At 36.0% G+C, this 27,481-nt stretch overlaps 1 protein-coding gene across 1 annotated transcript in view; it reads left to right on the top strand.

Moving 5' to 3' along the window:
• Positions 1-4,104: 4,104 nt before the first annotated feature.
• The window catches only part of LOC129485740 (lipoxygenase homology domain-containing protein 1-like), a gene marked incomplete at its 3' end in the record, with an annotated part of 129,272 nt that continues 105,895 nt past the window's right edge, over positions 4,105-27,481 (top strand). The window contains 5 exon segments of the mRNA XM_063642408.1: positions 4,105-4,153; positions 8,036-8,199; positions 11,850-11,936; positions 15,165-15,297; positions 23,408-23,559. Of these exon segments, the coding sequence (XP_063498478.1) occupies positions 4,105-4,153; positions 8,036-8,199; positions 11,850-11,936; positions 15,165-15,297; positions 23,408-23,559 (585 nt within the window).

Below are 27,481 nucleotides of genomic sequence, written 5' to 3'. Positions count from 1 at the left end.
GTGTGATCTTGGCTCACTGCAAGCTCCTCCTCCCGGGTTCACACCATTCTCCTGCCTCAGCCTCCTGAGTAGCTGGGACTACGGGCACCCGCCACCACGCCTGGCTAATTTTTTGTATTTTTTAGTAGAGACGGGGTTTCACTGTGTTAGCCTGGATGGTCTCGATTTCCTGACCTTGTGATCCGCCCGCCTCAGCCTCCTGAAGTGCTGGGATTACAGGTGTAAGCCACCGCATCCAGCCATAAATCTTATAGACACCATTGTAATCCAGTGGCTACATACCTATATCATGAGGCTGGTCCTTTCCTGTTTCTTTTTATTGTTATGTATATGAATTGCAATCACTCAGGCATGTAGACAGACACAGGCACTATTTCTCTAATTTTGTATATTAGGAGATTAATTTCCATTTATATAATAAATTTGTCTTCTGAAATTTCCAAGGTTGATAACAGTTTTTACATGTAATACTTAAGTAGCTTAATTAATTAGCTTCTCAACTTTTTTTTCTGTTATTGCCTCCTGCTAATGAGAGAAATTAAATACTAAGGAATAATGTTTTGCCAGATAGCACTGAGTTTAGAGGGCCCCAAACCATTGTATATTTAAGCTTTTTTGCTCTCCAAAAACCAGTTTTTGTCCTTTGGGATTAATATTGCTCTCATGAGAATGCGTGGTCTAATTGATGCAAAAGAGGTAATTTTGTAACAATTATAATGAAAATAACTTTCCTTTCTTGGGTAGCTGTTATATAATAGGCACCGTACTATGTGCTTAACACATGTTGTCTGATTTAGCTCTCCTAAAGGCCGTGTGAGGAATGTATTATTTCTGTTTTCTGAATGAAGAAACTGAGAAAGTTTAACTTATCTAAAATCAAGTTTCAGACTAGATCTCAAAATGATTATGTGTGACGTTGAAGATCTACTACTCTCCTCTCCTCACAAAGATACTATTCACATTCATAGAAAAGTCAAGCCATTTCTCACTAGAGATGCACAATTAGTTGTGGTACTAAATGTCAATGTACTGATTTGCAGAAATGGTTCAGTCTTTTCTGTTTGGCATCACTTATAGATTATTAAAGATTTTTCTAGCCTGTGAATACTCTACTGGGAAGAACAGTTTACATATGATTATTAGGAACTCTAAATATAAAATGGTAACTCTAGAGAGGACTTTTACAATCACAAGGTGAAAACATATTTTTTTTTTGTTTTGAGAGAATTTAGGCACAGAGTTCCTATGTGCTGATACTCCTAAAGAACTTTTCATTGGTTCACTATATATATTTTTCTCTTTACATACTTAACCAATTTAAAAAAGGTAAAAGTTATATAGCATGTAGTAAAAAAATTAGATGGTGTAGGCAGGTATTAAATAAACAATGTCTTCCTTCTCCCATCTCCAACTTCTAAACTTTATTTATAAAGGTATCTTAAGGTGTTTTTTTCTAAACTTTAAATGTGCATAGAAACGTGTACATATATTAAGGAATATCTTTTTTATTTGTAAAACTGAGATAATAGTATCCAAATTGTACCATATTTTGCTTTATTCTTTTAAAATAGTTGTGTATTGCACTGAGTCAAAATTTAACTCGTTCTGTATTTAAAGATACATGATTGTATCTAAATATTTGCTACTTAGATACGGAGACTTTTGAAGAATGTTCTTAGTACACATAGTTTGGGGTCGTTCTGGGTATACTTGTATAGTAAATTACAGGAGTAAAATAGTTACAATAAAGAATATGTGCATTGTAAAATGTCGTAGATATTCTCAAGCTGCCATTCCATAAAGGTATATGAAACTTCACTGATGTCAAACTGTGTTTGAGAAAGCCCATTTCTTTGCACTGTTACAACACTAGGTGTTTTAAAACTAAAGATTTTTGTCACTCTGGTAGATGAAAAACAATGTTTTGATTTGCCTTTCTTTAGTTACAAGGGAGGTTGTGAATATTTTCTATTTCTTGATCACCTGTGTTCTTTCTCTATTTTTAATAAATTGCCTATTCATATTCTTGTCCATTTTTCCATTGTGATATTAATGTTTTTTTAGTTTTGTTTTATTGATTGTATGAATTATTTGCAAATAAAGGAAATTTGTCCTTTTACATTTGTGTGGCAGTTTAAAACAATTTTACCATTTGGGTTATAACTTTTACAAGTTTTGTTTATTAATGTTGAAAAAAATCAACTTATTGAGGTATAATTTACCTAAAGAGATGTATGCATTTTAAATGTACAATGTAATGAGTTTTAACAGTTGTGTTCACCTGTATAATTACCATCTCAATCAAGATACAGAACAATTCTATCCCAAATAGTTTCTTCATGTTCTCTGAAGATAATTCCACCATTCCTGGCCCTAGGAAATAACTCATTTGCTTTTAGTTATACAAATAAGCTTGCCTTTTTCTAGCAGTTCTTCTGTGGAATCGTAAAGTATATACTCCTGTGACTAGGGTTTTGATCATCATGAAGCTTAAGATTCATCCAAATTGTTACATCTATTAGTAGTTTGTGCCTTTTAATTGCTGAGTTGTATTCATTATGTAACACATTTTACCTGTAGAGTCACCTCTTGTTTGCTGGGGCTTCTGTAACAGATTACCACAAACTGAGTAACTTAAAACAACAGATTTATTCTCACAGTTCTGAAGGCTAGAAGTCTGAATGCTGTCTCTAAAGACTCTAGGGGAAGATCCTTCCTCACCTCTTCTCTGGCTTTTGGTGGTTGCCTGAAGTCCTTGGCATTCTTTGGCTTGCAGCAGGGTAGCTGGAATGTCTGTCTCCATCTTTGTGTAGCACTCTTCCTCTGTCTCTGTATCTCTTCTCTTCTTATAAGGACACTAGTCACCCATAGCAGCTTGCTTTCTAGCCCCCGATAATTCACATCCTTAAGTGCAAAATGCATTTACCACATCCCAATATTCCAAAAGTTTTAACCATTCCACCATCAACTTTAAATTCAAAATCTCATCTAAACATTATAATTTCACAAAGTCCCAAATCTCATTTTATATATTATCAAAATCAAATTTGGGTGAGACTCTGGATATAATGCATCTTGGACCAAAATTCCTCTCCATTCACAGATGTGTGAAACTAGAGAACAAATTATTTGTTTCTAAAATGCAATGATGGGACAGGCATAGGATAAGCATTCCCATTCCAAAAGGAAGAAACTGAAAGGAAAAAAGGGGTCATGTGTTCCAAGCAAGTTAGAAACCTAGCAAATTTCATTAGATTTCAAGGCCTGAGAGTAACCCTCAGTGGCTTACTGCTTTGTTCTCTGGGCCCTACTTGGGTGGTAGCCTACTCACTCAGCCCCCCAGGACAGTGGCTTTGCCCTCTCTGGCCCTCAAAGTCATTTGTCCCATCTTTGTTTCTTTCATCTGATGAAATAATATTCTCCAAAAACCTTGTTGGTCTTCTGTGGATACCATTAGACACAAGGACACAAGGGTTCTCCACAGATCTTTCCTGGGTAACTCCATCTCTATTTATGGCTTCTGCTGAGATGGCTGATTGGATCAGTGAATCACATGTTTAATGCTGTTAGCAAGAGGTTGTTCAGGCACACCCTTGGCCTATTTCCAGAGCCTATCTAGAAAGCTTTAGGTATTTGTTACAGCAGCACCCCACTTCCTATTACCAAATCTTTTTCAGTTTCCTGGGACTGCTGTAAGAAAAGTACCACAAATTGGTGCCTTCAAACAACAGAATTTATTCATTCATAGTTCTGTTGGCTAGATATCTGAAATCAGAGTCAGCAGAATTGGTTCCTTTGAGTGCTCTGAGGGACATCCTGTTCTGTGTGTCCCTCCTAGCTTCTGGTGATTTCCAGCAGTCCTTGGTGTTCCATGATTTGTAGATGTATCATGCTAATCTCTGCCTCTATCTTCACATGACATTTTCCCTGGGTGTCTCTTTTCTAAGTTGTATTGGGTTAACAGCCTACACTATTCCAGCATGACTTAATATTAATTTATATCATAATTACATCTGCAATGACCCTATGTTTAATTAGGGTCACATTTATAGGTACCAGAGGTTAGGATTTCAACATATCTTTTTTGAAGACAGAATTTAACCCATGACGAACCTGTTGATGGACATTTGGGTTACTCCAGTTTCTGCCTATTGTGAGTAAAACTACAATGAAAATTCATGTACAAGTTTTTGTATGTTTTTATTTCTTTGGGTAGATTACTAGAACGGAATTTCAGGGATATTTGGTAAGTTTGTTGAATTTTACAAGAAACTGCCAAACTGTTTCCAAAGTATGCCATTTCACATTTCCTCTGGTTATGCATGAGAGTTCTAGTTGTTCTATATCCTTACCTTGGTATTTTCACTGTTTTTAATTTTAGTTATTATATGTAGTGCTCTATCTCATTGTGGTTTTAGCTTATTTACATTTCTCTAATGAGGAATGATCCTGGGTATCATTTCATTTTCTCCTGTGTTCTGTTAATGTGGTGAATACATTGATTGGCTGCTTAATGTTAAACAACTTGCATTTCTCGAATAAACTTGAAGATTATAGTTGATGTGGTTTTCTAATATTTCGTTGAGAATATTTTCATTGATGTTTTTCGGGGGTTATTGCTCTGTAGTTTTCTTATAATGTCTTTTCTGATTTGGGTACCAGAGTAATATTCTTCCCATACAATGAGTTGGGAACTATTCCAAATGGTTTATATAGGATTGATACTATTTTTTAGAATGGTTTGATAGAAAATTCACCATTGAAGCCATCTAAGCCTGAAGTTCTTTGTGAAAAATATTTACAGTATAAATTTATTATTTTTTTAGAGGATATAGGACTATTCAAATTTTCTATTTGTTTTGTGTCTGCTCTGGTAAATTGAGTCTTTCCCCAACCTGTTTGCTCATTAAATGACTAAACTGTTTCTAAAAAGAAAAAAGGAGCTGTTTGTCCACCACCTGCATTCTTTTTTTTCTCCAGTTCATTTACTCACCCCTTCAACTCACTCTTTTTCAAGTTGAGGCCTAGTGGTATATGTATATTACAAAGACCTAGAATTTTGTCTATTCACATTTTTTCTCCCATAGCATTTCTGAGAAAACTGGGTTAGATGCTGTACAAACTCCTGAAATCTTCTGTCTTACTTGCTTTTTGACTTCTACTTTAAAAGATTATGGCATAAAGTTTTGTACTTTCTTTTTGCTGATGTTTCTTTTTCTTTTTTTGGCTTCTTGTTGTTCTCTTCCTCCTCCCTACTCTCTCCTTCTCCTCCCCCTCCCCTTCTTTTCTGTCTCCTTCTAATTTTTCTTATTCATTATGTTAGTTTTTCTGTGATCTGACCTCACCTCACTAAAATATTACATTAAGAATATTCTGATGTTTTTCTCTTTTGGTGTGTTGGCCTATTATCTCATATAGATTACAAGCTAATGGAAGACAATGACATCATCTTATGTTTTTCATCTACTCCTCCCTAGACAGTGGTCAACTAGTAATGACCCAATGACTTGTTGTCTTTCTGTCGATTGAAATGTAAGTTATAAACTGAAAGATGAATCTTCGTTCATGATCTTTAGATTCTACTCCAGTTTTTATGGTACTCCATTGCAGGGTTAAGGTTTGAATCATTTAATGATTTAGGGAGGTGCAAAAACCTATAGTAAACGGACATCGTATTTCATTATTTTCATTCTCTCACTTTTCAGCCTTTCCATCCTAGTTGTTTGAAAATGCAATTTCTTTCTTGATTGATTTGTTCTGTGCACTTTTAGCAAGTATTGATTCTCCCCTGAACTCTTTAGCTGGATTTCTAAGACAGAAGTGTGGTATTTCAATTTATTCAAACAAGAACTAACATACCAGTTATCCTACAGAACATAGCTAGAATTTTTCTAGCTCTGTAGTTTGTAATTGCAATTTAACATTTTCTGTCACTGTTAAAGACAGACCATCCTTGACTAGTCTTTTAAAATTATGTTTTTATTTACTGATTGTCTACCAAGATGATTTGGTAGCCTAACGTGGCTTTCCACTATGTGTAGGGCAAACAAAATATAGCTTTATATTTTAAAGTAGATTTTTTACAAACAGGCCAGGTGCAGTGGCTCATGCCTGTAACCCTAGCACTTTGGGGGGCCAAGGTAGGTGGATCATTTGAGGTCAGGAGTTCGAGACCAGCCTGACCAACATGGTGAAACCTCATCTCTACTAAAATACAAAAATTAGCTGGGTGTGGTGGCGGGTGCCTGTAATCTCAGCTATTCGAGAGGCTGAGGCAGGAGAATCACTTGAACCTAGGAGACAGAGGTTGCCATGAGCCAAGATCGTACCACTGCACTCCAGCTTGGGTGACACCAGTGAGACTCCCTCTCAAAAAAATAAATAAAAATAAAAAATACAAATACAAACATACATTGATTTAATGTGTATTTATTGTACCATATAAATTTAAATCTAGCCTTTGGTTATTTATTTTAATGAAAAAGATGGAAAATACATTTTATTTCAAAGTTGGAAGAGAGGAAAACAGTCTAATGAGTAGTATGCCATTTAAGTCAGTAGTTCTTAATTTTATTGCCTTGTATCTTACTTATTTTATGTAATCTTGAGTGTGTTCTCTAATTTCTCATTACTTCACTTTCGTTTTATTCCTTTTTTTTTTTTTTTTTTTTTTTTGAGATAGGTTCTTGCTCTGTTGCCCAGGCTAGAGTGTACTGTGGCAAGATCATAGCTTGCTGTGACCTCAAATTCTTGGGTTCAAGCGATTCTTCCACCTCAGCCTTCCAAGTAGGTAGGACTACAGGCATGCGCCATCACATCTGGCTTTCATTTTTCTTAAAGATCAACTTTCTGATTGACATGGTTTGGCTCTGTGTCCTTACCCAAATCTCATCTTGAATTGTAATTCCCAGGTGTTGAGGGAGGATCAGGTGGGAGGTGGTTGGATCATGGGGGTGGTTTCCCCCATGCTGTTCTCATGATAGTGAATTCTCATGAGAGCTGATGGTTTTAAAAGTGTTTGGCAGTTCCCCCTTTGCCCGCGCTCTCTCTCCTGCCTTGTGAAGAAGGTACTTGCTTCTCCTTTGCCTTCTGCCATGATTGTAAGTTTCCTGAGGCCTTCTCAGCCATGTGGAACTGTGAGTCAATTAAATCTCTTTTATTTATGAATTACCTAGTCGCATTTATGAATTACCTAGTCGCATTTTTTATTTATGAATTACCTAGTCGCATTTATAAATTACCTAGTCGCATTTATGAATTACCTAGTCGTAGTAGCTTTATAGCAATGTGAAAATGCAATAATACACTGATGTTTACCCCAAAGAAACCTGACAAAATTAAATCGAAATCCTAGGACATTATGTCGTACCACTATTAATGTACTATAATGTTTAGTTAGTATCAGTTATGTTCACAATGAGCCATATGTTTTCTAGCATTGTTTTCATTTGTTTCTAGGTGATACAAAATATACTTTTGTTTGTAGGATTTAGTTACTTTATTAATTGGGGATACTTAAAATAATAAATGAATAAATTATAGCAGATAACTTCTCAAATTCTACTCAGCCAATTCCTGTTTAAATTCTTAATTATTATATAAATTTTTATTTTGGAAAATAAATGTCTAAACTCAAAAAATATCCTAAAAGGCATTAATTCTCAATGCACATGTTACATGCCACAGCTGAGAATATTGGAGATTTTTTGTCAAAATACTGGGAGCTTCAAAGAAGTTGTTTAGTGACTCTCTTGGAGTCCAGGTATGACCAACAATAATATGGTAATGATACCACCCTAGCCACCTCACTAAAGATCTTTTTGGAAATATTCTCACTGTCACATTGTAGAAAATAGTAATTTTATTGAGCATTTTAAATTTCAAATATAAATCTTCTGTTATGGCACTTTTTCAGAGGCGATGAAGGATAAGTTTTGTCTATCCTGAACTCTCCTAGTTTTATGATGACCTGCTGTTCTGAGTCTTCCATTTCTATCAGTTGCCATAATGCTGTATGTTATTTTTTCTTTTATAGGTAGTAACTGGAAAGTTTTTATAATCACCAGTGACTTGCCAGATGCAGGGACCAGCTCACAGATTTATATTATTCTGTATGGACAACATAGAAGTTCAGCCCCCATATATCTTTATGGAACAGATGGGGCTCAATTTCAGGTTGGCCACAAAGACATATTTACTGTAAGTAATAAAACTGAGTATAAACTGTTAATGTAAGTGATACAGCTAGTAAGTACTTTGGAATGAACGTAGTCTATCCCTTTAATAACACCATGTGCCCTGTAGAAGATCATTCAAAAGTAACTTATGGAAGTTTTTGCTCAAGCAGATTTAACACAAGTAAATCTGCAATATGGGAAGAGACAGTAGCTAGAGAGAAATACTAGATGGTAAACATTTATTTTTATGTGGACAGACGTCAGGAGCAAGGGCTTATGACTTTCTGGCTCTCCAGATAAGGCTCAAAGTCAAGCTCAAAAAGGGAAAAATGAAATTGTCAAACAAGGAAGGCAAAAAAGTTGTCATCAATTTGTTAATTATTGGTTTTTATTAGTTATTAGTTATCAAGTTATTAGACCATGGCTAGACACATGGAGATCAGGATCTAGAGGGAAACAGAGGTAACAAAGATGAAGCAGGTAGACCAGTGCCATGCTGTTAAACTGAAGTCAGATACATTAGCAAACAAAGGCAAGACTTGAAGTGGGTCAAGCACCTGGCACTTATAGATGCTTAGTAAAGTCTGTTGAATAAATTAATAGATGCACAGAAGGATTGATTTGAACCAGGTGGAGACAGAGTAAAATCGCCATGAAAAAAGAGTGTCCTTAAGTATTGTAAGTCTTCATAGGACAGCCACCTCCATGTGATCCTGGGTGTTTGGTGTACTACAACCACAGGAGAGGCTGAACCATTTGGAAACATTGTTACCATTAGATTAGTTTGATCTAACTTTTCCGTCCTATATGAGTCAATGTTTAAAGACACTCTTGTGTTTATAGTCACCAAAAGTAGAAGATTTTGTCATTATTTTCCGTGAGTAAGAAATAAAAATAATCTGAGCTGTTGTTGTTTTACTATTTTAATGTTTCATGTTTTCTTTTAAATTGAATTATATATTCACATAGTTTATAGGGCTAAATAATTTTCAATTCTGTAATAAGAAAGGAACACCCTTAACCCCTCATTTTCATAGTTTGATGCTTCTTTTTTCTTAATGCTGCTACTAAATTTCAGCTCTTTCTGTTGTCTCTCTTGCTTGAGTTCTGGGATGGCTACATTAGTCTCTTGTTGTAGAGGTGATGGCTTCATTAAATGCAGTAATTTCATGCCAATTTTGATCACAGTTTCGTTTGTTCTAATGAATTGTTTTCTTGTAAGCGTTCTTAGGCAGACTGTTTTATGTCTTCCTTTCCTTTTTCCCTGTACTTTCTTTGTATAGACCTTTTCTTTTCTTTTTTATTATGGTAAAATACACAAAAGTTACCATTAAAAATTTTTAAATTGTACTATTTAGTGGCATATAGTACATTCACAGTGTTATTCAACAATCACTATCTACTTTCATAACACTTTATTCACTCCAAAAGAAAACCTTGTTATGCAGTCACTCCCTGTTGCCTTTCTACCAACCCCTAGCAACCCGTCTTGTCTTCCCTTCCCTTCCCTTTCCCTTCCCTTTCCCTTCCCCTCCCCGATCTACCTCCCTCCTCCCTTCTCCCCTCCCCTCCCCTCCCCTCCCCTCCTCTCCCCACCCCTTCCTTTCCCTTCCCTCCCCTTCCCTTTCCTTTCCTATTTGGATGTTTTAAATTTTTTCTTATTGCTGAATCGCTCTAGCTAGAACTTTCAGTACAGTGTTGATAGAAGTAGCAAAAATTATTATCCTTGTCTTGTTCCTGATTTGGGGGAAAAGCTCTCCATCTTTTGCCATTGAGTATGACGTTATCTGTGGGTTTTTCTCAAGATAAGTGCCCTTTATCATGTTCAGGAAGTTCTTTTCAATTTCTAGTTTGTTGATTTTTTTTTTTTAATCATGAAAGGGCATTTGATTTTATCAAATGTGTATGTGTGTGTGTCAGGGGGGCAGTTTGGCATCAGTTGAGATGATTGTGTTTTTCCCCTCTGTTTTATTTACATGGTATATTAGATTGATATTTGTATGTAGAACCAATTTCCATTCCTGGGATAAATCCTAGTTTGTTATAACATATAAACTTTTTAATATGCTTCTGGATTCATTAGCTAGTTTTGTTGAAGATGTTTGCATCTTTATAAGGCACAGTGGTTTATAGTTTTCTTGTTATGTCTTTGAGTTTGTTATCAGCATAATGCTGACCTTGCAGAATGAGTTAAAAAGTATTTCCACCTCTTTTTTGGAAGTGTTTGGAATTAATTCTTCTTTAAATATTTGATAGAATTCACCAATGAAGCCTTCTGTCCTAGGTTTCTTTTTCTTGGGAGGTTTTTGATTACTGATTCAATCTCTTTACCCTTTATAGGTCTATTCATATTTTTTATTTCTTCAAGTCAGTTTTGGTGGTCTGTGTGTTTCTATAGACTTGTCCATTTCATGTAGGTTATCTAATTTGTTGGCATACTGTTGCTCATAGCATTCTTTTATAATCCTTCTTATTTCTGTAAAGTCAATAGTAATGTCCCTACTTTTATTTTTGATTTTAGCAATTCTATTTGCTAAAATCTAGATAAGCTAAAGTCTATCAGTTTTATTGATGTTTTTAATAACCAAATATTAATTTAATTTATTTTGTTGTTTTTATATTCTCCCTTTTGTTTATCAGTCTATCTCTTTCTTCTACTAGCTTAGGATTTAGTTTGCCTTTCTTTTTCTGGTTCCTTAAGATGTAAAGTTAGGTTATTTATTTGAGATTTTTCTTCTTTTTTAATGTAGGTGTATATAGCTATAAATTTCCCTCAGAGCTCTGCTTTTTCCATATTTTTGTGTTATATTTTTGTTTTCACTTATCTCAAAGTATTTTTTAATTTTCCTGCAGTTTGTTCTTTGACCTGTTTGTTGCTTACGAGTATGTTCTTTAATTTACACTTTTTTTTTTTTTCTGAGATGGAGTCTAGCTCTCTCGCCCAGGCTGGAGTGCAGTGGCATGATCTCAGCTCAGTGCAACCTATGCCTCCCGAGTTCGAGCAATTCTCCTGCCTTAGCTTCCCAAGTAGCTGGGATTACAGGCGCCTGCCACCACGCCCAGCTAATTTTTGTATTTTTGGTAGACACAGGGTTTCACTGTTTTGGCCAGGCTGGTCTCGAACTCCTGAACTCATGATCCACCTGCCTTGGAATTTACAAATATTTTGAACTTTTCAGTTTGCCTTATAATACTGATTTCTGGATTCATTCCATTGCGTTTGGACAAGATACTCTGTATGATTTGTCTTTTTAAATTTTCAAGACTTGTTTTGTTGCATAACATATGTTCTATCCTGGAGAACGTTCCATGTGTACTTGGAAAGACTGTTTTCTGTTGTTGGGTGGAGTGTTCTATAGATGTTAGGTCTAGGTGGTGTGTAATGTCCAAGTCCTCTATTTTCTTATTCTTTTCTCTACTTGTTCTACCCATCATTCAAGTCGGGTATTGAAGTCTCCAACTATTATCATAGAGTGTCTGTTTCTCCATTCAGTTCTGTTAAATTTTGCTTATTATATTTTAGTACTCTCTTGTTAGGTGTGCACATGTTTATAATTCTTACCTCTTCTTAATGAATTGACCCCTTTATCGACATATCATGTCCTAATCTGAGCTGTTTTTAAGTGGATTTTGTGAAATTACATTGAAAGTTGTTCCCTTGGCTCTTCATAGATAACAGTTGGAGACATTGGAGCACTCTTTAAGATTCGTATTGGTCATACCAACTCTGGACCCTCCCCTTCCTGGCACTGCAAGGAGGTAAGGATATATCAACACTTTCCCATTCTTTGCAAAATGCTCTGCATATTCCTCTCAGGAGTCAACTCATCATGCTATAATTAGTTGATAGAGTCCTGTACCTTTTTAGCCAGTGCTTTCTTCAAGGCAGAAGTATCATATGCCCTTAATAATTAATTAATTCTTAATTGATTGAGGGAGGCACCTTAACCAAGCAATTCTTTCACCTCTTTGCAAAGAAAAAAACGCCTGGGATTCTGGATGAACTCATATAGCTTCTTGATATAGTTGCACTACTGATAAAAAGATGACTAGCTGTATGTTATTTGCTTCAGAAATGTTGTAAAGATAGACCACTGTGTTGATGAAATAATAGTCTACTAGAATTGAATGCCAGCTTTGAAATTTAGTCTATTCATGCTAAGCAAGAAAATGCCCCTTGAGTATTTTTAAGATTAAAAAAAGGCTTAAATTTTCTACATTGTTCAGCCTGAAACATCCTACTTATTAGCATGATTGTCAGTTAATGCAGATCTCCAACACTGGAAATCATAGAGCTTGTCATCCATTTTTGTATATGGTGTATTTACATCTTCTGTCATTTCAAAATAAATGCTCTTCAACTAAACAAGTTCTTGAAGTGTGAAGAAAATCTAGTCATATTCCTGATATTTTCGGCAAACTTACTCTTCTTGAGTTTTAACATGTGGAAGAATTGATGAAAAATTCGTAGAAGATGAGTAATTCCTTAAAAACATTAAAAATTCCATTAGCAGAAATATATAGTTGTTAATACCATCTTCTTTATGTTAAAGTTACAAACGATTCTGAAAGCAGAATGAAAAAATAAAACTTACCTTATGAAAATACAGAATGTTGAGGTTATATTTTAAAATTCAAAATTACTACCTGTCTTCTACGTGAAATACTCTCTTTTATGCTATATAGAGCTTTTGAAGTATGATATTCAAATTGATTCTTAAGTGATCATATATGACAATATCTTTTTTCTTCCCTCTCTGTAAGGTAAACTAACATATGAAAATTATCATTAATCCTCCTGCTATTTCATCTGATAGCCAATAAGCAAGATTACATTCATTATGAACTTGGGATGCTGAGACAAAAAATTTTGTATTACAGAGGAATGATATAAAAATCAGGCTGAAAATTTCTATTGTCTTTCTCTCTTTGGCAAGTATTCTCTCACTGCAAGGGAACTTTGCCTAAGGTTTACTTTGGCTCTTGTTGAGTACCTGTGAAGAAGAGACACATTCTTGATTCAAAGTTTCCTTCTGAATGTACAAAAGCCCTTATCCAGTTTATCCATTTTGCCAAATTAGATAATGGGTTGAAAATTTTCTGTTAAATTCTTATAATACAGTTTAGAAATTTGAAATTTGAAATTTTAAGTAAGCCAACTTGTATGGGGATTTGAACAGAATCACTGATTCCGTGATAGCAAAAATAATACATTTCCATAAAATAACCACATTGCTTTAGAAACTTAATCTTGATTTTTTTCAAGTTTAGTTAGGGAAGATTACAAAATAAAAAGTTCAAAATGTTAGGTGATTTTCTGCTTCCCAAATGATCAGCTGTGGGCCTTAATTAAAATAATCAAATCAGACAGTCTTGGCAGTAATAACCTTGCAAACAATAGTTTTTCTCATGGGTTCTCAGGAAGCCTTTCGAAAAGTGACATTACATTGTATCAGAATCACACTTAATGTGCATTTATAAATGTAAATTCCTGAACCTGTCTAAGACTCACAGACCTTAGTAGGATAAGGTACTGAAAATCTGCCTTGTTTTCCTTTTTGAGACAGGGTCTCTCTCTATTGCCCAGGCTGGAGACCAGTGGCACGATCATGGCTCGCTGCAGCCTTGACTTCCCAGGCTCAAGTGATCCTCCCACCTCAGCCTCCCAAGTAGCTTGGACTATAGGCATGCACCACCACACCTGGCTAATTTTTTATTTTTTGTAGAGACGGGGTCTTGCCATGTTGCCCTGGTTGGTCTCAAACTCCTGGGCTCAAGCGATCTGCCCACCTTGGGCCCGCAAAGTGCTGGGATTACAGGTGTGAGCCACTGTGCCTGGGTGAAAATCTGCCTTTTTAACAAGGTGATTTTAAAATCATTAAAGTTGAAAATGTCTGATTTAAGGCATTCTCAAAAGAGTAAGATTAATTTAATAGTTAAAATAACACCTCACTGAAGCTTTATTTCTAAAAATATTTTAATGAAAAAGTTATCTTTCTGTAAACATTTCATTATACTACAAATGAAACATCTGAATCCATTAGAGAACACTTCTGAATTCTTAAACATCAGAAAACATACTGAAGTTTTAAAGTAATTTTGAATATTTAGGTAGGCTAACAATCCTTACATTACCCTTGCACACTGGCATGCTTATTCACTATTTTGTGACATCAATTACCAGAACTCCAAGAGATACTGTAAAAGAATAGTAGTACTCTATTCAGAAAAGGCTAGATTTTAGTATCAGAAAATATAATTTTTACTTTTTGATGATTTTCATATTTTTCAGTTCCTACCAGAAATTATTAACATTCTTGTTTAACTCCAGGATAAATGGATTAGGTATAATAGGTGATCATATAAATATTTAGTGCTTGAATTTTGTTCGTTGCTAAGGATCCAAGGGGGGAACCATATCAGTTTGAATCTGTAGTGTATGAAATCTGACCTTAGGCTAATATTTATAAAATCACTTTAAACCAAAAGTTAATTTCTAAGAAGTTGAAACAGGGAAATAATGTATTTCGAAAAATGTAAACATCTCTTTCTTAACAGGAAAATATTAATGACATAAGATTTGGGAAGAAATTGCCATGTTTGACATAAACATTTCAAAATAGAAACACTAGAAATAGAAAATTTATCTGCGTGCAGTGGCGCGTGTCTGTAGTCCCAGCTACTCAGGAGGCTGAGGTGGGAGGATCACTTCAGCCTAGGAGTTGGCAACCAGCCTGGGCAACATAGCAAGACTTTGTCTCAAAAAAATAAATAAATAAATAGAAATAGGAAGATTTTTAGATAGAGGAAAGAAATAACATTGTACTTGAGATGGCAGTAAAAGAAGAAATTAGCGCTGTCAAATTATCAACGTTTCTCATATTAAAAATAATTCTCTGAGCTAAGTGGCAGTCTTGAACAAAAACTTATTTGATACTTTGATAAAGCATTCCTACATTTTTGAAAGTAATATTATTGTTATTATAGATACAATTGCATAATACGAATTCTGGAAAACAGTTTTATGTACCTGTTCAACGATGGTTGGCACGAGATCAAGAGGATGGGGAAATCTGTCGAGAATTTCCTCTTTTAAGTAAAGGACAACCCGTCCTTCCAGGTAGGAAAGATTCAACTCCAGGTAGCACAGATAAAACTTGTTTGCCTAAATACTGAAGGACAAGAAACCAATAAACACATGTTGAGTAAATGAATGATTAAGGACTGCCAGTTTCTTATCACTTACCTCTCCGATGTGCCAGCTGCATCTAAATGCTTTTTAGTTGTTTCACATGCCAGCATTCAGGAATATGTTCTTGTCAACAGCCCTATAGGAAGGTCGGCTGAAATGCTTCTTAATCAAAACAAGGAAATTAATTCTTAGGCGGTCATGAGAAAATTGAATGTCAAATGAAGTTCCTCCAGGGCTAAGAAATGCAAGTCAATGTGTACTTTTCCCACTGGGCTCTGCCTCATTTTTGAAAATTTATCTATTTGATTAGGAAATAAAACACAACTGCTCAATGACTTTCTTTTTTTAATTATTATTATACTTTAAGTTTTAGGGTACATGTGCACAATGTGCAGGTTTGTTACATATGTATCCATGTGCCATGTTGGTGTGCTGCACCCATTAACTCGTCATTTAGCATTAGGTATATCTCCTAATGCTGTCCCTCCCCCCTCCCCCCACCCCACAACAGTCACCGGAGAGTGATGTTCCCCTTCCTGTGTCCGTGTGTTCTCATTGTTCAGTTCCCACCTATGGGTGAGAACATGCGGTGTTTGGTTTTTTGTCCTTGTGATAGTTTACTGAGAATGATGGTTTCCAGTTTCATCCAGGTCCCTACAAAGGACATGAACTCATCATTTTTTATGGCTGCATAGTATTCCATGGTGTATATGTGCCACATTTTCTTAATCCTGTCTATCATTGTTGGACATTTGGGTTGGTTCCAAGTCTTTGCTATTGTGAATAGTGCCACAATAAACATACGTGTGCATGTGTCTTTATAGCAGCATGATTTATAGTCCTTTGGGTATATACCCAGTAATGGGATGGCTGGGTCAAATGGTATTTCTAGTTCTAGATCCCTGAGGAATCGCCACACTGACTTCCACAATGGTTGAACTAGTTTACAGTCCCACCAACAGTGTAAAAGTGTTCCTATTTCTCCACGTCCTCTCCAGCACCTGTTGTTTCCTGACTTTTTAATGATGGCCATTCTAACTGGTGTGAGATGGTATCTCATTGTGGTTTTGATTTGCATTTCTCTGATGGCCAGTGATGATGAGCATTTTTTCATGTGTTTTTTGGCTGCATAAATGTCTTCTTTTGAGAAGTGTCTGTTCATGTCCTTTGCCCACTTTTTGATGGGGTTGTTTGTTTTTTTCTTGTAAATTTGTTGGAGTTCATTCAATGACTTTCTAAATGTCTGGCCAAAAGCAGAGATGTGTTCAAGCCTTGTGTAAATTTATGGCTGATAATAGGCTCTTGTTCTACTCAGGGTTAGGTAGTCACTGCACCCAAGCACAAGAATTCAGGGTGACTATCCATAAGAACCATTTGCTCTTGGGTCTGCTGGCCTTTGCCTTGGGGGAGAACAGGATAAGGGCATATGAGATTATTAAATAGACAATTGGCAAAAAATAGATTTTTCTCCAATCCAGACTATGTTCTATTAAAAATGTGATGTTTTAATTTTCTAAATAAATAAATAAATGAGTAATAGTAAGTCTTATCTGACATTAGGCTTAGGTCCATACCAACCTGTGTAGTTTTTTGAGGGAACATAGACTGGTAAACATTTGCACAGATTGATGATTCCTTTGTGGTTTTAAATAAGGTGTGATCACTTTTCTTAAGTTTCTGAAGTTAAAATATTTTTGAAAAGACATGAATAGCTCTAGTTACTGAAAAGTGAAGCAGGAGCATTGTTCTTACCATTCATAAGTATTTTTTTTCACCATTTGGAAGCATTGTTATCACTATTCTTCCTCATCCGCCCACACGTTTCACCTGAGAAGATGTTCGCCAGGTGCCCTATTCCTACCCATTGTTAGTAATGATGCAGGGGTGACTTTCTGCTGCTACTTCCCTCCATTTTAACTGTTAAAGTTCTGCTCAAAGAAGGCACACTCTACAAATATGTTCTGATTTTACTTGTTTTTTTGTGTAGGGCTTGACCCTTATGGCTTATTAATAAATAGTTTTCTTTTCAGTTTCAGGACATGGCTTGGTATTCTAACCATACCCTATCATATGCTATCTATAAATTTGATAAGCCTTTAGTTATCTAGGTCAGTGGTAGATATAGCAAATGATGATTTACCCTTGCCATATTTTTATCTAATATTCTAGCTAAGATTGATGCTGTGTCTGAAATGATATCATTACAAATAAGTAACACTCTTCACTAGAGGTAGACATATAAGTTCTAGGTGGTACAAATAACGAAAGCTGGATTAATGTCTTTTTTGCTATATTTTATTCCTTTGAGATTATAAAAAGTAATGGTAGTTATTCGTCATTTAAGACAACAGTAACTCTAAAAGTATTTGCCCAGTTTACCAGTATACCATCATGTGTACCTGAAAAAAAATTTGTTGTAATTATGGAATTATTTTCCTGCAAAGGATAAAGGTTCCTAAGAAAACACCAAAAGTGGGCTCACGGGCTGTGTGAGCTACTTTTAAACAAATTTTATTTTTAATTGTGATAATTAACACAAACATTAAATTTACTACCTTAAATATTTTTAAGTGTACAGTTCACTTGTGTTAAGTGTATTCACATTGTTATGCAACAGATCTTTAGATCTTCTGCATCTTACAAAGCTGAAACTCTATATCCATTAAATACTAATTCCCCCCAATCCCCACCCCGCCGCACTTCTGTCAGCCCTTGGGAACCGCATTTCTACTTTCTGTTTCTATGATTTTAACTACTTTAGATACATCATATGAGTGTAAGCATACAGTATTTGTCCTTTTGTGATTGGTTTATTTTACCTAATGTAATGTCTGTGGTATAGCATGTTAACAGAATTTTTATTCTTTTTAAGACTGCATATTATTGTATCATACGTATATACCACAATTTCTTTATCCATTCATCTGATAGCGGACATTAGGCTTGCTTCCACCTTCTACCTATTGTGAATAATGTTGTAATGACCATGGGTGTGCAAATTTAAATATCTCTTTGAGATTCTACTTTGAACTCTTTTCAGTGTGTATCTAGAAATGGGGTTGCTGAATTATATGGTAATTCCGTTTTAAATTTTTTGAGGAACCTCCTTACATTTTTCCATAGTAGTTGGACAATTTTACATCCCACAAGGGTTCCAATTTCTCTGCATTCTCCCCAACACTTGTTTTTTTTTCTATTGATACTGGCCATTATAATGGGTGTGAGGTAGTTTTTCATTGTGGTTTTCATTTGCATTTCTGTAATAATTAGTGATGTTGAATTTTTGTAGGCTTGTAGGCCATTTGTATATATTCTTTGATGAATTGTCTGTTCAAGCTCTTTGCCTATTTTTAAATTGGATTGTCTCTTTTTCATGTGTTATTGTTTAGTTGAAGGAGTTCCTTATTTTTTCTGGATATTAGCCTCTTATCAGAGATATGATTGGGAAATATTTTTTGCAACTCCATAAGTTGCCTGTTTACACTAATGATTGTTGCCTTTGCTGTGCAGAAGTTTTTAAGTTTGATGTAGCCCCATTTGTTTATGTTTGTTTTTGTTGCATGTGATTTTGGCGTCATATTCAAGAAATAACTGCCAAATTTGATATCCTGAAGGTTTTCTCTTAAGGTTTCATCTAGGAGTAGTTTTATGGATTTAGATTTTTATGGTTAGGTCTTTAATCCATTTTTGGTTAATATACATATTGATGTAAGATAAAGGTTCAACTTTATTTATTTATTTTTTTGCATGTGGATATCCAATTTAGTCAACACCATTTATTGAAGAGACTGTCTTCCTCCTTGTGTGGTCTCGGCACCCTTGTCAAAATCATTTGACTGTATAATCAAGGGCTTTTTTCTGAGTTCTCTATTCTATTCTATTAGTCTGTCTATCTTTAGCCCAGTACCACACTGCCTTTATTACTGTTGCCTTGTCATATGTATTAAAATCAAGAAGTGTGAGAATTATAACTTTGATCATTTCAAGATTGTTTTGACTATTCAGGGATCTCTTGGCAATCTACTTGAATTTTTGGATTTTTTCCTATTTCTGTAAAAATTGCTGTTGAGATTTTGATAGGGACTGCATTTAATCTTTATATTGCTTTGGGTAATGTAGACATTTTAACAATATTAAGCCTTCTAACCTACAAACGTGGGGTGTCTTTCCATTTATTTGTTTCTTTAATTTATTTTAACAATGTTTTGTAGTTTTCACTGTACATATCTTTTGCTGCCTTGGTTTAGTATTAAGTATAGTATTTTATTGTTTTTGGTGCTATTGTAAATGCAATTGTTTTCTTAATTTCTTTTTGTATTATTCTTTGTTAGTATATAGTAATGCAGCTGCTTTTTGAGTATTGATTTTGTTGTTTTAACAATTTTTTTTTGTGTGGAGCCGTTTAGAGTTTTCTACATATATAACCTGCAAACAGTGATAATCTTGCTCTTCTCTTCCAAGTTGGATATCTTTTATTTGTTTTTCTTGTTTTAATTGCAATACCTAGAACTTTCAGTCATATGTTGAATAGAAATGATGAGTGGGCATCCTTGTCTTTTTCATGATCTTACAGGAAAAGCTTTTTTTCTTTCATCAATAAGTATTGTGTTAGCTGTGAGCTTTTAATATATTGCCATTATTAGCCCGGGCGACAGAGTGAGACTCTGTCTCAAAAAAAAAAAAAATATATATATATATATATATTGCCATTATTATGTTGAGATAGTTTCCTTCTATTCCTAGTTTGTTGAGAGCTTTTATCAAGGAAGGATGTTGGATTATAAGAATGCTTTTTCTGCATTGATGATGTTTTTTGTTTTTTGTCTTTCATTCTGTTAATGTGGCATGTTACATTGATTGATTTTCATATGTGGAACCATCCTTGTATATCTAGGTATAAATGCAACTTGGTCATGCTCTATGTGCTGGGGGTAGGAGGGGGAGCTTCAGCATGTAAAATGCCATGAATTTTCCTACTGACTTGATGAGGTTTTGTCTTTGGGCTTGCCTGGGTGCAGGAACCTCTAAGGTGGTTTCTGGGGTTCTCACAAAGGCAAATGTTCCAAGTATCGTTCTTATGATGGTGTCTCTGTGGGCAAATGCATCTTGCTGATGCCCTATGGGTACTTTTTAATGAAACAACTATTTTGTATTTCAGTTTACCCAGTAGAACCCTGGGTAAATATGTCAATTAAGAAAATTTCAGTTAATTTTTGTTATATATTTGTCTTTTAAGTTCTTATATGGAAAATAAAAGAACACCTCTGATTAGAATAGCACAAAGGTGATAAACCACTGTTACTCTGATCCCCCTCCTCTTGTTTTGTCTCTCCAACTTTAGCATAGTTATTTGGTTTTTAAAAAAGGAAAAATGAAATTTTGGTTAGAAAAATAATAAGGAAGGCTGAGTGTGGTGGTTTACACTTGTGATCCCAGCACTTTGGGAGGCTAAGTCAGGTGGATCTCTTGAGTTCAAGACCAGCCTGAGCAACATGGAAAAACCCCATCTCTATTAAAAAATATAAAATTATATATTATGAATATGTAACATAATATAATGTTATAATATATAATTATATTATTATATACATGATATATAAATGATATATATAAATTATATATATATGTATATACATATATATATATACACATATATATATATATATGTATATACATATATATATATAAGAAAATTAGCTGGGCATGCTAGCACATGCCTGTAGTCCCAGCTAGTCAGGAGCCTGAGGAGGGAGGATCGCTTGAGCCTGGGAGGTTGAGGATGCAGTGAGCCATGATTGTTCCACTGCATTCCAGCCTGAGTGACAGAACCAGACCCTGTATTAAAAAAAAAAAAGAAAAGGATTGTCAAGTTTACAATCCCAGAAAGTAAATAAAACTTCCCTCAATAATTCCTACTTATAAACCTTCTGCATGAGCTGAGGAGGGAATGGAATATGAAAGAATATCAACTAATGTGAAAATCCAGAGGATGGAGCTGGTGTGGGAGGGCAGTGCAGAACTGTGTTTGAATTCACAGAACTCTTGAATCAGAATCTTTTTCTCTTCTTCTGGTACTTCATGCCCATGAATATTAGGTATTTTGTTATTATCCTACAGGTCCCTGAGGTTCATGTTTTTAAAAAAGCATTTTTCTGTGTTGTTAGATTGGATGATTTCTATTTATCTGTCTTCAAGCTCATTTGTGCTTTCCTCTTTTCTCTCCAGTCTGCTCTTAAGCCTATTCAGTGAGTTTTAAAATTTGTTTATGATGCTTTTTTTCAGTTCTAAAATTTCTGTTTGATTCTTCTTTAAATTTTCTATTTCTTTGCGGGGATTTTCTATTTCTCCATTGGTTTTATGAGTGTTCATGCTTGTTTGTAGTAACATTTATATCCCGACTGCTTTAAAATCTTTGCCAGATAATCAGTACCCGTGTCATCTCAATGGTGATGTCTCCGTTCTCTTTTCCCGTGTGAGTTGATATATTTCTTGTTCTTAATATTCTGAGTATTCATATTATATTCTGGGCATTTTACATATCATTATATGAGACACTAGTTCTTATTTAAATCCTAAGGAGAATGTTGATATTTTTGTTTTAGTATATAGTTGACTCCTGGTTAATTTCAGGTTATAAATCCTAACCTGTCTTCTGTGGGCTGTGGTTCCAATGTCAGTTCAGTTCTTAAAGCCTCTACAGTTCTTGGATCTTTCTTTTGGTCCTTTGCTTAGAAAACTGAGGCTTTAGTTATCCTGTTGTGCTGTGCACTTCTGCAGTCTTCCTGTTTGGAAGGAAGACCCTATTGAAGCCCAGTTCCATCAAACAGAAGAGAAAGTTCTCTCCTTCAGAATGTTGGCTCCAATGTGCTCTTCTTCCCAGGCACAGGGATGTAAGAAAATAGAGAAACGCAAGTAAAAAAATGGTAGCATGTCTGCATCTTCTCATCTTTATATTTGAGGAGTTCCCTTTCCTGCCTCCTGAACCAGAACTAGAGGGCTTCTACCGAGCCCCCATATCTGAGGTCCCAGTACCTATTTCCAGGTCTCTGGTGCATTGAATTCAGGCTGGCGGACTGTGGAGGAGGAAAATTGGTAAACTCACAGATGTTTGGTGTTACTTTAAATTTTGATCTTCTTCCCCATTCCTCCTGCTGCTGTTCATGTTTTGATCTTCATATAGCTGTTCTATGCATTCTGTCAAAGTTTTATAGCTGCATTCAGTAGGAAAGACTGGATGGTGTGGGTTACTCCATATTACCTGGAGCTAGAACTCTTGATTGGATTTCTGTATAGTAGTCCCCGCTTATCCATGGTTTTTCTCTCCTTGGTCTCAGTTCTTCAAAGTCACTTGCTGTCCAAAAATATTAAATGTAAAATTCCAGAAACAGACAATTCACAAATTTTAAGTTGTGTCCCGTTCTGAGTGTGATGAAATCTCCTGCTGTCCTGCTCCATCCTGATGTGAATCACCCCTTTCTCTAGTGAATCCACGCTGTGTATGCTCTCTGCCTGTGCATCCCTTAGTAGCCATCTTGGTTATTATATCGACTGTCACAGTATCATAGTGCTTGTGTTCAAGTAACCCTTATTTTACTGAATAATGGCCTCAAAGTGCAAGAACAGTGATGCTGGCAATTTGGATATTTCAAAGAGAAGCTGTAAAGTACTTCCTTTAAGTGAAAAGGTGAAAGTTGTTGAATCAATATGGAAAGAAAAAAAAAGTATGTCAAATTTGGTAAGATTTGTGGTAAGAACAAGTTTTCTGTCTGTGAAATTGTGACCAGCATATTGTTATAATTAATCAATTTTATTGTTACTGTTAATCTCTTATGGTGCCTAATTCGTAAACTAAACTTTATTGTAGGTATGTATAAATAGGGAAAAACATAGTATATATAGAATTTTACTATCTGTGGTTTCTGGCATCCACTAGGGATCTTGGAACTTTTCCACCATGGATAAAGGGAGATTTCTGTACGTAATTTTCTTTTATATGAGTACTGCTTGGCACTGAAAGTTTTTTTTCTTATGTTGTCAGTGACAATATATGAAGTGAATGTGGCAACGGGTGAGCTATGGAATGCTGGAACAGTAGCAAACGTCTACATTTCTATCCATGGGGAAAAGGGAGATACAGGATCCAGACAACTATTTAGATCGAAGAGCTCCTTCAATTTTTTAAGAGGACAAGTAAGCAAAATGCTCTTTGATTTTAAAAACATTAATCATGGTAAAAACACATAAAATAAGATTTACTGTTGTAACTATTTTAAGAGCACTTTAATTTCACAGTTTAGTAATGTTAAGTATATTCACATTGCTGTGCAACAGATCATCGGAACTTTTTCATCTTCCAAAACTGGTAATCTAATAATTAACAACTCCCCATTTCTCCTTCCCTTCAGTCCCTAGTAACCACCATTCTCCTTTCTATTTCTGTGTATTTACTTCAGATACCTCATGTAAGGGAAATAATATAGTAATTGTCTTTTGTGACTGGCTTATTTCACTTAGCATAATGTCCTCAAGATTCATCCATGTTATAGCATGTGACAGTATTTCCTTTCTTTTTAAGGCTGAATAATACTCCATTGTGTGTAAACAAACAAACTACATTTTGTTTATCATTAATGGACATTTGGGTTGCCTCCACCTCTTGGCTGTTGTGAATAATGCTACTGTGTACATAGGGGTGAAGATATCTCTTTGAGCTCATCTTTTCAAATTGTTTTTGATACATATTTAGAAGTGGAATTGAGGGATCATATGGTAGTTTGTTTTTAATTTTTTGAAACTGCTGTGCTGTTTTGCATAGCAGTTGTACCATTTTACAATCCCACCAGCAGTGCACAAGGGTTCCAATTTCTCCATCTCCTTGCCAAGACTTGTTAATTTTTTTTTTATGTAACCATCCTAATGGCTATGAAGGGATATCTCATTGCTTTTGATTTACATTTCTTTATTTATTAGTGATGTTGAACATCTTTCATATGCTTATTGGCCACTTGTATATAATCTTTGGAGAAATGTTTGTTCAAGTCCTTTGCCCATTTTAGGGTTGGGTTATTTGTAGGAATAGAAAACCAAATACTGTATGTTCTCACTTATAAGTGGAGCTAATTATAGGGTACTCATGGACACAATGAGAGCAACAATAGACACTAGGGTGTGGAGAGGGATGTGAGAGAAGGAGGCAAGGATTGAAAAACTGTTGGGTACTCTGCTTAGTACCTGGGTGATGGGATCATTCATATCCCAAACCTCAGCATCACACAATATACCCAGTTAACACACCTGCACATGTACTGCCTGAATCTAAAATAAAAGTTGAAAAAGAAAAAATTGGGTTATTTCTTCTTTTTTGTTGTTGAATTGTAGAAGTTCTTTATTTATTCTGGAACTTAAACCTCTGTTTTTCCTCTTAGTTGAAATTCTCACTTGGTTCATTCGTCGCTCTCTTGACGTCAGTATCTTTGTGACTGTTATTTTGAATTCTCTGTTGAGTAAATCACTTAGCTCCATTTCTGGAAATTAATCTTGTTCTTTTGTTTGGGACATATTCCCCTTTTTTCTTCATTTTCTTTGACTCTTTCTATTAGTTTCTGCGCATTAGATAAGACAGCCACCTCTCCCAATCTTGTGAGACTGGCTTCATGTAGGAAATAGATCTCACTAATCAACTTGGCAGAGATTAAGTGCCACTCAAACTTTTGTATTTGTCCCAACTACTGTCTTTGTTTTTAGTGGCCCCCAGGAGTTTAGGGTGTGCCAAGTCCTGTCAGTGCCCCAGAGATAGGTAAGATAGAAGTCAGTCTCTTGAGAAGCAGCTGGAAAAGATGGGTTGCTACATGTGTGATCAAGTTCCTTTTTTCCTCAGGCAGAACCTCAGAGCCGGAGTTTATCTCTCACTCACTCTGCATTAAGCTGGGGAGACAATCTGTGGCAAATGCCTGCACTCCTGTTCAGAACACACAGTTGCATTGCTCTTTGTTGCCCCCAAGAGCCTAGAAAATGCCCAGTTTCGTCAGTTCTTAGAGACAGGTGAGTCAGCTGGAGACTTATTCTATCTCTGGAATGAACCAGGGGAAAGAGCTGTATGAAGTGTGCAGACACTCAGTAGACTACTGATTGCTTGTTCTGTCAGTGCCTGGATGCAAGTTAATTAAAAATGTAACCCATGGAAATCACTGGGAAACTTGACATTATGTGTACAGTCAAACCCCTTTCAAAGAAAAACTGGGTGCTGGGGGTTTTTGCCTGCTCTCTCTGCATGAAGCCAGGAGAAAGCTGCTAGAAGTGCTCCTTATGTGTTTAAAGCATCTCTTCATTGTCTGCAGTCCCTGGGGTACTTGAGAATGCCTATCCCCATCAGCTCCTACAACTAGGTGATTTAGAGGCCAGTCCCTCAGGTAGAAGCTGTAAAATATGGGACATTCGATGTATGGACAAACTCCTTCCAGGGAGATGAAGATTGGCTTTATTGCTGGAGCCAGCTGGGGAAGAAGGCATGTCTGTTCAGGTTCACAAAGGACTTCTAATTACTTGACTTATCACCAACCAGATGCTGGCTAAATAGACGCTCAACTCTGGGGCAACATCTGAGAAAGTGCAAATCCAACCTTTTGTAGTGAGAAAATGGGATTTGGGTATTTTTGCCTGCTTGCTCTGTGCTAAGCCTTATGTGGGATAGCTGCTGGAAGTGTTCTTGTACCCAGTTAAAATTGCCTCTTTGTTCTCTGTGGTACCAGGGAATTCTCAAATGCTGAGCCCCCACATTTCCAGAGGTAGGTGATTTAGGAGCCAGTTGTTTAGGTGGGAGCTATGAAAGTTGGGATGCCCAATGTGTGGAAAAACTCTTTTCAGGGAGAAGCTGGAGACTTGGTTTTATTGCTGGAGTGAGCTAGGGTGAGAAGACATGTGAAGTACCCACATGCCTATTGAGGCTCTGGGAACTTTACTAATTTCTTGCCCTCTAGGCTTCCAGATTTACTCTAGTTAAAGCCCTGACCCCCGGACAGCAGCTGGGATTGTGTGCAGTCAGACCTCTTCCAGGGAGAAACTGGAAGTTAGATAATTTTCCTTGCTTACTCTGCACTAAGTCTAGGGGTATAGCTGCCTGTTTAAAACCATCTCCTAGTTCTCTGTGGTCCCACGGGATTTTCAAATGCCAAGCCCCATCTGTTCTCAGAGGCAGTTGATATAGGAGCCAATCCCTTGGATAGCAACCATAAAAGTTAGGTTTTCTCCTCCACAATCCCTCGATCTGGATTCAATGCACCAGAAACCTGGAAATAGGCACTGGACCTCAGATATGGGGGCTCAGTAGAAGCCCTCTAGTTCTGGTTCAGGAGGCAGGAATGGGAACTCCTCACATGTAGAGAAGGTGCAGACATGCCACCTTTTTTTTTTTACTTTCATTTTTCTATTTTTGTACATCCCCATGCCTGGGAAGAGGAGCACACGGGAGCCAACATTTTGAAGGAGAGGAACTTGCCCTTTTGTTTGGTAGAGCTGGGCTTCAATGGGGTCTTCCTTACAAATAGGAGGACTGCAGAATTGCACAGCACAACAGGATAACAAAGGACAGAAATGGAAGAGTGGATCCTATGTCCAGAATTCTGTCTTGTTCGAAGGCTGCCTGAGAAACTGGTTTATGTCTCCCCTAACTTGGAGCCATGACAGAAATGACAGATAGTTTGGAAGCCTGGAAAAACAGAGGCCAGCCCTGCAGCCTGTTTTTGCAGCAGAGATTCTTCAGTACAGCAGAGAGACAGTAAGACAACCAAGAGATTGTGGGCTCCAGATAAAAAACAAACACTTCCTTTTTGAAGCTGGAGAAGCTCCTGACTGTGCAGTGCTATTTCTGGGGTGTGGTTTGCAGCAGGAGCTTATGTCAGCTTTTTCTACCCGTTTCGATGTGGATATTTTCTCAGTTTTCCAGTGTGTGTGTGTTACAATGTTACAACAAGTGTCTGAATTTCTCTCAAAATGAATTGATGTATTTGTATTTGTTTATTTGGTATGTCCATGGAAGAACTGAAAGTCAGAATCCTCCTAGTCTGCCATATTGCTGACATCACCCAACCCAATGATAGTTTAAAGAGTGAGTTGT

Source organism: Symphalangus syndactylus, chromosome 7 (genome assembly GCF_028878055.3).
Source record: "Symphalangus syndactylus isolate Jambi chromosome 7, NHGRI_mSymSyn1-v2.1_pri, whole genome shotgun sequence".
NCBI classification, from domain to species: Eukaryota; Metazoa; Chordata; class Mammalia; order Primates; family Hylobatidae; genus Symphalangus; species Symphalangus syndactylus.
This window is presented reverse-complemented; position numbering and strand designations above follow the sequence as displayed.